The 12,109-nt window shown below is 42.3% G+C and overlaps 2 protein-coding genes and 1 pseudogene across 7 annotated transcripts; 2 read left to right on the top strand and 1 right to left on the bottom strand.

The window, feature by feature from the left end:
* Nucleotides 1-365: 365 nt before the first annotated feature.
* LOC112283312 (uncharacterized) lies at nt 366-2,002 on the top strand (annotated as a pseudogene). The gene is made up of 2 exons (XR_016503206.1): nt 366-681; nt 801-2,002. The product of XR_016503206.1 is annotated as an uncharacterized LOC112283312 (transcript).
* A 765-nt stretch (nt 2,003-2,767) lies between these two features.
* On the bottom strand, nt 2,768-5,958 carry LOC112283310 (uncharacterized). 4 transcript variants are annotated; one of them, XM_024521855.3, is made up of 3 exons: nt 5,723-5,958; nt 4,277-5,426; nt 2,768-4,046 (listed from the first exon to the last, which is right to left on the bottom strand). In XM_024521855.3, exons 2-3 carry the CDS (start codon nt 5,336-5,338, stop codon nt 2,874-2,876), a joined length of 2,235 nt encoding a protein of 744 aa, XP_024377623.1. In that variant the 5' UTR covers nt 5,339-5,426; nt 5,723-5,958; the 3' UTR covers nt 2,768-2,873. The 4 variants fall into 4 exon arrangements, with proteins under 4 accessions (XP_024377623.1, XP_024377622.1, XP_024377621.1 ...); XM_024521854.3 differs by having other exon boundaries at nt 4,277-5,389; XM_024521853.3 differs by having other exon boundaries at nt 4,277-5,384.
* Nucleotides 5,959-9,766: 3,808 nt separating this feature from the next.
* On the top strand, nt 9,767-11,781 carry LOC112283311 (sufE-like protein 1, chloroplastic/mitochondrial). Of its 2 annotated transcripts, none has more exons than XM_024521857.3 (2): nt 9,767-9,803; nt 10,212-11,781. In XM_024521857.3, exon 2 carries the CDS (start codon nt 10,296-10,298, stop codon nt 11,376-11,378), a length of 1,083 nt encoding a protein of 360 aa, XP_024377625.1. In that variant the 5' UTR covers nt 9,767-9,803; nt 10,212-10,295; the 3' UTR covers nt 11,379-11,781. The 2 variants fall into 2 exon arrangements, with proteins under 2 accessions (XP_024377625.1, XP_024377626.1); XM_024521858.3 differs by having other exon boundaries at nt 9,767-9,963.
* Nucleotides 11,782-12,109: the final 328 nt, after the last annotated feature.

The raw sequence follows: 12,109 nt of genomic DNA, 5'->3' as shown, positions 1-12,109 counted from the left end.
AAACAAGAAAACTAAGAAGAAGAGATAGCACCAAGCTTATCCCCGGCTCAGTACTATCGCAGTCTGGTATTTTCTTCCCCTCTCCCATCCTCCTTATACTACCCCGAGATACCAACTCCTATACTACAGATGATAACTACTTTTTCTGACTATTCATCCATTCTACCTGTTGAACAACCTTTTCAACAGTTATCTATTCCTGTTTACACTATACACAAGATATCTACATTCTAAAAATAACTACTTATTCTACAACCTTTTCAACAGTTATCTATTCCTATTTACACTATACACTAGGTATCTACATTCTAAAAATAACTATTTATTCTTCAGAGGGTATTGCAAAGCAACGTGGTGAGGGTTGATATCCTCCCAAGTCAGTCATCCCAGTAGAGAGTGCGCTCCAAGGCATGGGGGTTTTGTTTAGGAAAGGAACCCGACACATGCGAGAACTTATAGTGGCACACCTTTCCAATGGGACTAGTCTCGCCAACATGCGACTGTTTCTGAGGACGTTGCACCGAAGCGGCGCCTCAGCGCGAACGGATGGTGTAGTTCTTTTCCCTCGAGATTATTGCGGTTCTAAACAAGTGTGGGAGGTGTTCCAAGAAGACGAAGCAAGTTTCCAGAGGATATTGGCTCTGTCTGATCCTGAAACAATTGCTAATCGAAGAGCTTCAGGTGGGCCTGAACCCCTACACTCTTTTGCAATATCATTGTATTCACTACACAACGAAGGTTTTATTTTTCGGAGTGGTGACTCAACTTAACGACAGACTCGGTATTGATATTGTTTACAGATATCACAAACTCAACTCTCATACCATTTAATTCGATAGTTTTCAAGCGCGCAGTAGAAGAGCAAGCGCGATCTGCCCGTGTGGATTTGAGATGGGGCACGCGGTTAAATGACTCACAAGCAGATGGCAATGAGCACAGAGCTGGTCCGGCTATGGCAGCATCGTAGGCTTCGAGATGCAAGAACTGGATCCTACCAACATTTTTAGCGGGTTCTTCGATGACCCTCCAGCACAACTTCGCCACTGGGTATGCTACGAGATGTTGCTGGGAATGGTAAAATCGAAGTACCGCCGTGTGCTTCTGACGCAAGTGAAGGGTGTGCTTTTCGTTGGCGATGCAATGGCCGCAATCCGTAGTCTGCAACACTTGTACCTCTCTGGAGAAGACCGCTCATGGTCAGATTCAGACGCTGAGGAACTTTTGGGAGAAGAGGCGAAAATCACTCTCCTAATACTTTCCAGGACGAGGAGATGGTGAAGCCTTCCACAGACACGGAAATGAGTTCCGCACATGGAATAGTGTTACTAGAGGCCGAGGAAGTTGACAAGAAAACGATACCTGCAGATATGATTATCCTCAGTCCACCGACACTCCCAAAGTCAGAGAAGAAATCGAATGTTGCGACCAAAGAGGAGTATGCCAAGGGCTTGATACAAAGCCTTTATGGCACCGGACTATGGCGATTACTTGACAGGGCTCACAGGGAGAAGGCCGTCGTGAACAGCGGCTTTGGGATGGGGAAGATGGATTATGTCCGCAAGCTCGAAACAAGATGACAACCGAGATTGTCCGCATAGCTTTGGAGAAAAAAATCGCCAGCCCTTCCACGACAAAGCTGTAATCAATTACTTAGTTCATCAAAGCTCTGTGTTAAGAAAGCGTGTGCTAGCTCACGTGAAGATAGTGCCGAACCGGGACTCGGCAATGCACGCTCTCTCTCAGGTTCCAAACAGCGGCACGTCTCTTGGAAACGAAGAGGTAAAACTAAGCGATACTGTCATACAAGGGCTGGAAAGTTCCAGGTCAGTGGCGGATTCGGAGAGGGGGCGCAAGATTGTTGCAGCAATCCACGACATTTGCTCTTCCCAAGCTGAGTCAAAAGTGTATCAGGATTGCTGTAGATATGTTAACATGTCTGTTTATTTGCCAGACTTTCCGGTAGCATTATAAAGAATTATTTGACCAACTTGCACGGTCATTATTTCGATGGCTTGGATTGATGGATTTCATTAGTTGTCTTTATTCTCACCGATTTTATTGTGTATATTTAGGGTGCTGCCAACTGGTGGTTAAGTGACAGTCGTCACTTGATCGACACCACAAGTGGCCATTGTCTTCACATAGAAACTTGTTTATCTCCATAGTATTGGGAAGAGAGATTCATGGAATGTTGAAAACAATGCCGTTCAAGCTTACAGATATATACATATGTATTTCAGTGAATGACGTGCCCCAGACTTCTGACACCCTTATGTATACCGGCCATGCCCATACGGAACCTGTACCTGCCTAGTTACAGAAACTAGCTCTGCACAATCTTCCAACAACGCTCTGCACGCATCATCCCAATACAGTGTACGTCTTCAGAATCACTGTTTTTACAGCGTTGTGGTTGTGCAACTTAAGTATACACCAGCAGCTGATCCTTCCATTTGACGACATCGCTGATACAATCGCCTGGAGACTGAATACATACGGAGAGATAAAGTATACCAGGTCTGAATTGGTCTCTCACAAACAGCAGCAGATAGCAGTAGCAGAGCCCAACTTCTCTACCAAACCAGTTCAAGAACTAAGACATTGGCAGGGAGCATGATATCTTCTGACTTTTTACCTTCTAGGTCTGAAAATTAATATTAATAACCAGTCTGAAAGTAGGCAATCTAGACCAGTGATGTTGGAAGAGAGCGATACATCCCACAAGACTTTCAGATGCAAAACAGCATCCTGAGAAACCCAGATTCCATAGAGAGGAAAAATTAAGTGTTAGCTCGGGGTGCAAACACTGGGTATAATTAATTTCCTAAAAATTATGAAGTGATAAACAAATGAGTAGGTAAATTCTGAGTCAATCACTCTTGAAAGAAACTCTGCGCTTCTTCCATATACTGGGGAGGGATTCTCACAAGCAAACTTTTTGTGACTTTCCCCATTTGACAGCCCGCGTCTCTCATCTCACGAAGATATTCCATAGCAGCGCCAAATCGGCCAGCCCGAATGAGGCAGTCAATCAGTAGGTTGTAGGTAACGTGATTTGGAGGGCAACCTTCTGCTTTCATTTCTCTAAACAAGGATATGGCAGCATCTGTTCTCCCTGCTTTTCCGAACCCTTCGATTAGGGAGGAATAAGAGACAACATTTGGAGCAACACCTCTCTCTTTCATTTCGAGAAATAGCCTTGTTGCCGCGGATAAATTGCTCCATTTCCCGTAACTGCTAATCAAAGTGTTGTAGGTAATAATATTGGGAGCACATCCGTTTTCTTCCATCTCCAACAGCAGAGCGCCAGCCGCATCCAGCTTCCCAGCACGACCCAAACCATTAATCAAAATATTGTAAGTGACGGTGTCTGCGTTTAAGCCCTTAAATTTCATATCCTGGAATAGCTCAAATGCAGCTTCTACCCTCCCTGCTTTGCTCAGACAATCGAGAACATTGTTTATGGTCACGATATCATACTTAATATCATTGTCCACCATTTCCAAGTACAACTGCCAGACATCCTCTACGCGGCCGGCCCATCCAAGACGCTCAATTAAAATGGCATACGTGAGCTCATTAGATACCAACCCCTTGGCTTTCATTTGCCCGAAAAGTTCCATCAGCCCCTGGATATCACCCTTCCGGCCTAAGCTGCTCAGAAGGCTGTTATATGTAACCTCATTTGTAAAGCTACGAGATTTTCCCACAAAATCAAATGCCCTCTCCAGCTGCCCAGTTTTGCCAAAGGCATCTATCAGAATGTTGTACGTCACTGCGTCAGGCTGAAGCCCCTTTTGCACCATTTGTTGGAAAATGTCGCAAGCTTCATCCACTCTTCCAGCGCTTCCAAAAGCATGCATTACACTGTGGTACGTGAACAAGTTGGGTTGACATCCCTGCGCAGTCATGCTTTCAAACAACTTCATGACAGCATCAATCCTTCCTATGGTACCCAGACTGCGAATAAGGATGGTGTAAGTGTAAACATCGGGCGAGACATTGAGTTTGAACATGTCACCAAAGACATTGCAAGCTTCCTCAACCTGCCGCAACACAGACAGAACCAGTGGGTTATGATTCTATACGAGTACAAACATAAACTTAAGATGAAACCAAAGATGACGTGTAGGGTTGGAAACAGCGTACTAATAACTTCCGACGACACTTCTGGGTGCACAATCATAGCATACATTGCAAGGAACAATGGAGTGATTAATTAACTAGAGACGCAGCGCAGAAAAAACCGATATGGAACTCAACAACAATCACTGACCTGATCAGCCTTTGCCAAGCTGTCAATGAGAATGTTGAAGGTGGTGTGATCCGGCACAAACTTCGCTTTCAACATCTGTTTATACATCAACAAGCCGTTTTGAACATCGCCCCCTTTCATGAAAACTTGAATCATAGAACTGTAAGTATAAGCCGTCGGCCGGCCCCCTTCTTTTGTAAACGCAGCAAGTGTCTGCAGTGCCTTCTCCATCATATTGGCCTCACCATAGATGTGGATGAGAGTATTGAATAGCTGCGTGTCCAGTTTAGTGCGATCCTTTTGCATTGATTCAACAAGCCGCTGAACATCGTCGTATCTCCTCGCAGCGCCTAGAAGAGTCAACATTTTAGCGTGAGTGCGGGAGTTGTGACTGTAATAGGGCTGTTTCCTCACATACTCAAAAAACCCCATCGCTTTGTCCACATCTTGCTGGCAGCGTAAAACTTCGTTCACTAAGCTCGGAGTAAAATAAACGCCCAGCTCTTGTAAAGCCTCCTCCGTTCCCTGACCCCATTCCGTATCCCGGAGCACTTGGCAAACCTTTCCTATCAATAACTTCGGGGTGGAGAACCTCGGCGACTGTTGGGGTTGCCGTATTCGTTGCGCAGATTGAACTGGAGGGGCATGAAGGGATGATGATGGCATAGCTTGTAGAAGTGCAGCACCTTGATCATCTGAATCTCTTTCACTGTCCAAAAATACAACATTGCTTGCTAATCTTGCACCTAAGCACGAAGTTCTGCTCTTGACAGACATTCCATTACCACTCAACGCCGAAATGCTACAAGCTCTAACCTTCGAAAGGTCATCAGAGATAGTGACCCCTTCATTAATCGACAATGCATTACTGGGCAATTCAAGACTGCCGGTGTCTCTGCTGCCCAAATCTCTACCCACTTGAGCGCTTGTCCCAGGATGGCATCCTCCTGATGAAAGTTGAGTCGCGCCCAGCTGCAATCCCTTTCCCCAGATTACACCAGGCTCCCTAGAAGTGACCCCTTTGGAGAGTATCGAAAACGGCTGAGACTTCAAGATTTTTAGCGCCGCGTCCCGCCTCGCCATGGCGCCCACCGCGAGTCACGGCTCTCACGAACAAAGCCTTCATACACTTCTCTACGAATGCACTCCATACTCAGTAACAGGCAAAATCCTTCAAATTATACAATCGTTCAACTTAAAACCCCTTCAACAACAAAATTTTAAAAAAAACAAAAAAGTAACCAATTCGCAACCAAAAGAGCTTCCAACACTCCCAATACACGGCACTCTCTCCACTGTCGCTCACGGACAATCCGAAAAGCTAATCTTCATATCCAATGCCCTAATAACATCCTTGATTGATCGTAGCTTCTGAATTTCTGATTCGACACTTCTCGTCAAGGCTGAATGTCAAAAACCCTAATCCACGATCCATTCACAGAAAAACATCCCGAATCCGAAACCCACCTTGCAGTAGTTCAGTTGGTCGAGCATCCCGGATCGCACCACCGCATCATCCTCCACGTTTGAGTGCAGCTGCGTCTCCGCATGCCCTGCCAAACAAATCCACCGCGCATTCCAGCAAAGTACTAAACGACAACTACAACTCTCTCACAGGGTTCACAGTGTGGTGAATCTGCGGAGCAATGGCGGGGACTGGACCCAGGAATTTGCGAAGAGTTTCCCCAAAACCCTAAAGGCCTGCTGCAACGAAGCCATGGGTCTCCGCAAACGGATGTTAAGAGATGAAGTGGACTATTTTTGGATGAGCGCATTCGTCTGTTTGTCATTCGTCGAAGGGTGCTTAAGCAAAAACGAAGGCATTCGTTCCTTAATCTCGAATATGTATGAATATGTATGAATATGTATGAAGTTTAATTGATAGTTTGGAGATCTTGATATTGTGTTGTGGTAATACTACTTCGGGAATTTCGATGTGATTTTTTGGATGGGTTTTCGAGTCTCAAGTATCATGAGAAAAAGAGATAAGTAAAGTATGGTGAAAGAGTGGAAAATTTGTATAAAAATTGGTAGAGGGATTTGACAAAATGTCAGAAAATGTATGTATATATATATATATATATATATACTATTGAAAGATAATAAATGATAAGATAATCTTATTTAAGAATACCAAGTCAAAATATAAAATATATATTAAAAAAACTAGTTTTATAAGTTACATTAAATCATTTTTTAAAATATACTTAAGATTTGATGACTTTTGAAAATCAAATTAAAATAAGGTATAAATATATAGAATTTTTTTATTACATAATTTATTTATTTTATTATTTGTATTATGAATTTTAAAATCTATAGAAAAAATTACAAGAAAGAGCTATACTCATTGATTAAAGGATATATGTTTTATAACACTTTAAATTTGATATTCAATTGCTTGCATAAATTTTTTGATAACACATTGATTTTGGCCTTCTTGTATTAAAGCTAGTTGACAAGCTTGGACACTTCTCTAATTCCTTGCTTGTTGAAGTAGACACTTTATATGCTTGCCACTCTATCCTATTAGATGTCTAAGAAAAGTCAATAATTTTTTTAATACAATATGACATACTCTAAATATGTCATTTAAAAATATTAGATATAAGTTTGTTAATTATGTTGTTGTTGTTGTTGTTGTTGTTTTTCTTTTTTTTCTTTTTTTCTTATAGTTTAAATAATGGTTTCTAAAAAACCTAGAATACTGAGTGAATACTTAAGTTATACATGTTTTACATGTCTAAGTAATAATTTGTAACAAGTATCAAATCATGGTAGCATTCACTATATATATATATATATATATAAGAGAGAATGTTAAATAGATCCATGTTTTTACTAAATTGACCCATCTTTGATGAGGAATATGATAATCATGATGAATATGGTTGATTTTTATTGGTTGTAGATTCAATAGTGAATCTAGTGATCATTGTTTTTTCCCATAATGGTTAAGATGGGTAGACCCATTTAGTAAAAACTTGAATATATATATATATATATATATATATATATTACACTTTTAAAAGATTAAAAAGATTAAATTAAAGAAATATATTTATAAAATATTATGTGATAATATCATTATCTATGTTTTTAATAAAATTATAAACTATTAAACTTTTATACACATATACATATACACATATACACATATATTAAACTTTTCACACATATACATAATTGAAATATTTTAAATACTAAGAAAAAATAAATTAGTATGGGTACTACAAGTATACAACTTTGATTAGAACAAACCTCATCTAACTTGACAGTGATGCAAAACAAAAGTACCTATAATTGTAGTAAAGTTATATACTCTTAATACGTATTGTGCTGGTGTCTTTTAAATTCTAAGCAAGAAACAGCACTCTTCAAAAGAATCAAACAATAACCCAAATCCCATTATCATGAGTTCTAACTCTGATTTTCATATTTTATATTCATACACTAGTTTACAAGCAAAAGCTAACAATTTACAAAACATCAGTAGACCATGGCTAGGGTTTAAGGGGCTCTCACTTCTCCTGGCCTTGTAGGGTTTAAGAGCTTCTGATGTGCATTTCGTGAAGCATGGTTAGGACAGTTTTCGATGAGCGAGACGATGACGAGAGTGACGACGATTGTGATACCATCACCTTCCGAAACTATGATTTTGGTCTTGTCACAATGATTTCTTGCACATGAACAAGTATACAACAACAGCTTGTATACATCATGCTTGCTGAAGCTATAACCTTTCTCGAGGAATTAAGGCGTCATGCTGACTCTCTTAGTTGTAAATGTTTTGGCTGTAGTTGTGAAGCCTGTTGCAGTGGCGCTGACGTCCACAGATTCCGCGGCTTTCTTTTGTGATGTTGCGTCTGGTGTAAACTCGTCAATGCATCGTGTCTCTTGCATCGTGTCTCTTATTCTGTGTCATCATCTGGAAGCTATTCTACCCGGCGAATATTTGCATCATTGTCTGATGTAATCAGGGAAGACAACAGCCATTGACTGGCCTATGTGATTACGTTCATACTATTCGAATGTTTGTCTTGATGTTGTGAACTTGCATGCAGCAGTTGATGGGCTGTCTTACGACGGCTGCTTTAACAAGCTTCATGAAAGCTGCATTTGCATGTGTTTCCCGTAGGAGTCATAGGCATCTGGGGGAGTCGATTGGGCTTAGCCCAATTTAAGAAGGAAGACTTTGCAAACCGTGGATTAAGAGTCTTATCAATTTAAGAAGTTTTGGGGGTTGGAACGATGGGCCAAGCTTCAAAGTCTTCGTGCTTCATTCATACAGACGGCTGAAGCAGCTCGAAATGTGCAACAGATCCTTTACTTGAAGCTGTTAGCTTCTACCACGTCTGTAACAGTAAATTTGCTTTGCATTGGTTAGCTGTCTCATGACTTTCGTGCATTACGTTCCTGCAATTGATGGTGTGGATGTACTTGTGAGGGTTTACTTTGAAGGTGCACTGTCTTTGGTATTTGCAGGATCATTGTTGCTTTGTTCTTTGGACTGGATAAATCCATTAGGTTATCTCTTAATTTCTTGCTATCCCTGGACCTCCTCTCGTGTTTTCTCTTCTATTAAAAAAAATACGCACCGCACTCAGTTGGGTTTTACTTGACTGGTCGCTTTGAAGATATACAAGTACCTTGCGTTTTCTGACTTCGTTTTGTGTTGCATGTGTTACAGATGAATGTCACGATGGTGAATGAGTTTGATGATTGCATCTCAAGGAGTGGCCAATTAACTTGACACCTAAACCAATGCTTGTGATATTCAATAATATGCATGGTTCGAATGAAGGCTGTTTTGCTGCAGGAGTTCAAAACTCGTTTCTCATCTGTAGGCTTCACACGAAGAGTTGAGACAAAACTTTTAGAACCTCGCACCTGTGGATTGTTTACACATTCACATGTACGTAAAGCAAAAATTCTAATTAACCTCAAGGCTAACGAAATACACCGGTTATGTTTCTCCTACGCCAACTCTGAAACTTGGGGTCATCCTCGTGGATTTGCTAAGCTCCATTCTCTTGGCCTCGATCCTCAGTTAGAATTCAAATTTGCTCTACCTTGATTTTCAATGTAAAACGAACCTCACCGATGGGTGAAATGGTTTTTAATTCGAAAATCCTTCTTGGCCTCTTTTCTCGTTGACCGGCCGACCAAATCAAAAAAGTTAATTAAAACAATGTTTAGTAAATCTACAGATTGGTCACTTACAACGAAACGGTAGACCTCCCTGCAGTTTCCGCAAGCATGAGCATGGCGCACATGGTTGAAGGAATGCAGCACAGCACTGACAGGAGTGGAAGTGCGAATTGTTTGTGGCCACACCGTTGCCGGGAGCCACCCCTTAATCAGGAAGCCGTCAGCGGCGTCATGCTTCGATGTTGGCTGCCTCGAAAAAGCTCATGCATCCAATCACTTTTACGTCATCATCCGGTGCAATCTCTCATTCCAATGGAACATATTCCCCGCCTCACATCTCTCACTGTTAGGAGCCTCGGCATTGTTGGGTGCCTTGCCATCCTGCGGGACATAGTTGGTAAGTGGAAGTTCTCTTGTCGAGATTGAATATCGTTTTTTTTCTGTGGACTGGTTCGATTCCTCCAATTGGGATGCTTGATTTGGAACCCCACATCATTGCCAGCCTTCGGCATTGTGTATTGTGTATTGGTATTGATATTGATTGGAGGTTGCAGCTGGTAAGATTGGTATGGATTAGGTCTTTTTGTTGTTGTTTGGGTTGTTGTTTAGAACCAAAGACTTCTGCGTTTGATTTGGATTGAGAAGAGGGAAGGTGGGGCTTTAGGTGTTGTGTGCATTGAGGCAAGGTCTTGTTACGTGGTGCTCTGGAAAATTGTTGGAGGTGACGGGATTGCATATATTTTGGTGGAGAATGACTTGTGTATTGAAATGGGCTGAGATATTTGAAATTGCAAATTCTTTCCAGATTTTAGGTGATTATTGGAGGCGGGTTTTGTGAGGAGATTGCTGCTTACGGATTAGAGCCTCACAGATTCGCTAAAATTTGGCAATGGCCACGGTTGTCACGTGTTGCTCTTGTGCATCTACTTCCCTTGCAAGATCTCCCCCTGTGGCGGCAGAATTTCGTCACCAATCGTGCCTCACAGTTCCTGGGCTCCCGCTTCGCCGGACACACATTTGCCGGCTCTCGTGTGATGGGCCTAATCAAGGTTTCCCTATCCAGAAAAGGATTGCACCAGGAATTCAAAGTTTGAGCTCGAGGAGAGTCTGGAGCTTGGCGTCGTCAGCCCAAGTGCAGACAACAGATAATGCGGAGGAGGAACTTCCGGCCAAGCTGCGTGAGATCGTGCGCTTGTTTCAGGCGGTGGGAGAGCAACGAGCGCGCTACCAGCAACTGCTGTATTATGGCCAGAAACTGAAGCCCCTTGCGAAAGAGTTCTGCACTCCAGAGAATAAAGTTAATGGCTGTGTGTCGCAAGTGTGGGTGGTATGCAAGTTCGGCGAGAATGGGTGTGTTTACTTCGAGGCTGAGTCGGATTCTGCTCTTACGAAGGGCCTGGCAGCTCTGCTAGTTGAGGGGCTTTCGGGCGCGACCCCTGCGGAGGTTTTGAAGGTTTCTCCAGATTTTGTGGAGAAGCTGGGGTTACAGCAGAGCCTCACTCCATCCCGAAGCAACGGCTTCCTCAACATGCTGAAACTGATGCAGAAGAAAACGATGCAATTGTACATGGAATCTTCTGTTCCGAAATCTGACAGCGCTGCGTCGTCTTCCGTAGCAGATGCCGAGCCAAGCCAGGTAGATTCTCCACCATCCAGCAGTGAAGGAAAACCCATGGACGGAAAAGTGACAACAGTGCGAGACTCTATCGTAAGAAAACTTTCGGAGAGGTTGAAGCCCTTGCAATTGGAGGTGGAGGATGTGTCTCACCAACATGCTGGCCATGCTGGCGCGCCGAGAGGTTCCTCCGAGACGCATTTTAATGTGAAGGTGATTTCGGGAGAGTTTCAAGGATTGAGCCTCGTGAAGCGACATCGTCTTATTTACGGATTGCTGCAGGAGGAGCTGCAAAACGGTTTGCATGCTCTCTCCCTTATCACTAAAACCCCAGCTGAGGTTTCCAACAGTCCTTAAGAACTTATCGTTCTACCTCAATTATTTGCCACATCACAGTCATCTGGTCTCATTTCATTTTAGTCTCCATTTTCTTCTATTTTATTTCCCGGTTATTGTATTTTAACGTCCTCCTGCCTTTGTAGCAGTGCGGACAAATTATATGGCACCTCGAGACTGGGCCAGATAAAAGTGAGAATTTAGAGGCTGAATGAGTATTCTGTGTTTCTAGTCACGCCGTTATTATCCTGGTTCACAAATGCTGAACCCTTCGATGGAACGTACAACGCATCAGTATAGACAGTTCCTGTTCTTTGAGTGACTCTGTTCGAGAGATGGATTTTTAGTTGAGCTTATCACGATAGACGTTGCTTATAAAGCTCACCACAACAAATAAATACATAAAACAGAATTCCTTTCTCAAGCCTCACACAATAACCAAATAGTCTCTGAAGTCTGTTGAGTATCTGCTGTCTCTGTAGTTTCACAATCAGTAGGCTTTACCATTCTCTTACTATTCTCAGATATTGATTGCGGAGGTGGATGCTACACCACCTTATTGAATTTCAAAATTGCAATTTTCTGTGAATTAGACTTCTCTAACCGAATTCTGATTTTTGTGCCAACTTTAGTTCTACTCTTACCAGGAAGTTTCGACTGTGGATTACGTATTCCATAACGTAGCAGAATTTGTACCATTGCGCTTTAGTTCTGGATTTGATCCGTACAAAGCTTTGTGTATTTCATAGCTG

Source organism: Physcomitrium patens, chromosome 6 (genome assembly GCF_059467195.1).
Source record: "Physcomitrium patens ecotype Gransden chromosome 6, ASM5946719v1, whole genome shotgun sequence".
Lineage (NCBI taxonomy): Eukaryota > Viridiplantae > Streptophyta > Bryopsida > Funariales > Funariaceae > Physcomitrium > Physcomitrium patens.
This window is presented reverse-complemented; position numbering and strand designations above follow the sequence as displayed.

What these genes read in the sequence shown, in the direction of transcription:
- LOC112283310 (XM_024521855.3), bottom strand. Translation starts at nt 5,338, where the DNA reads ATGGCGAGGCGGGACGCGGCGCTAAAAATCTTGAAGTCTCAGCCGTTT. An exon ending in GCTTGGCAAAGGCTGATCAG is followed by an intron (nt 4,047 to 4,276) that starts GTCAGTGATTGT and finishes GTGTTGCGGCAG; the next exon opens with GTTGAGGAAGCTTGCAATGT.
- LOC112283311 (XM_024521857.3), top strand. Translation starts at nt 10,296, where the DNA reads ATGGCCACGGTTGTCACGTGTTGCTCTTGTGCATCTACTTCCCTTGCA.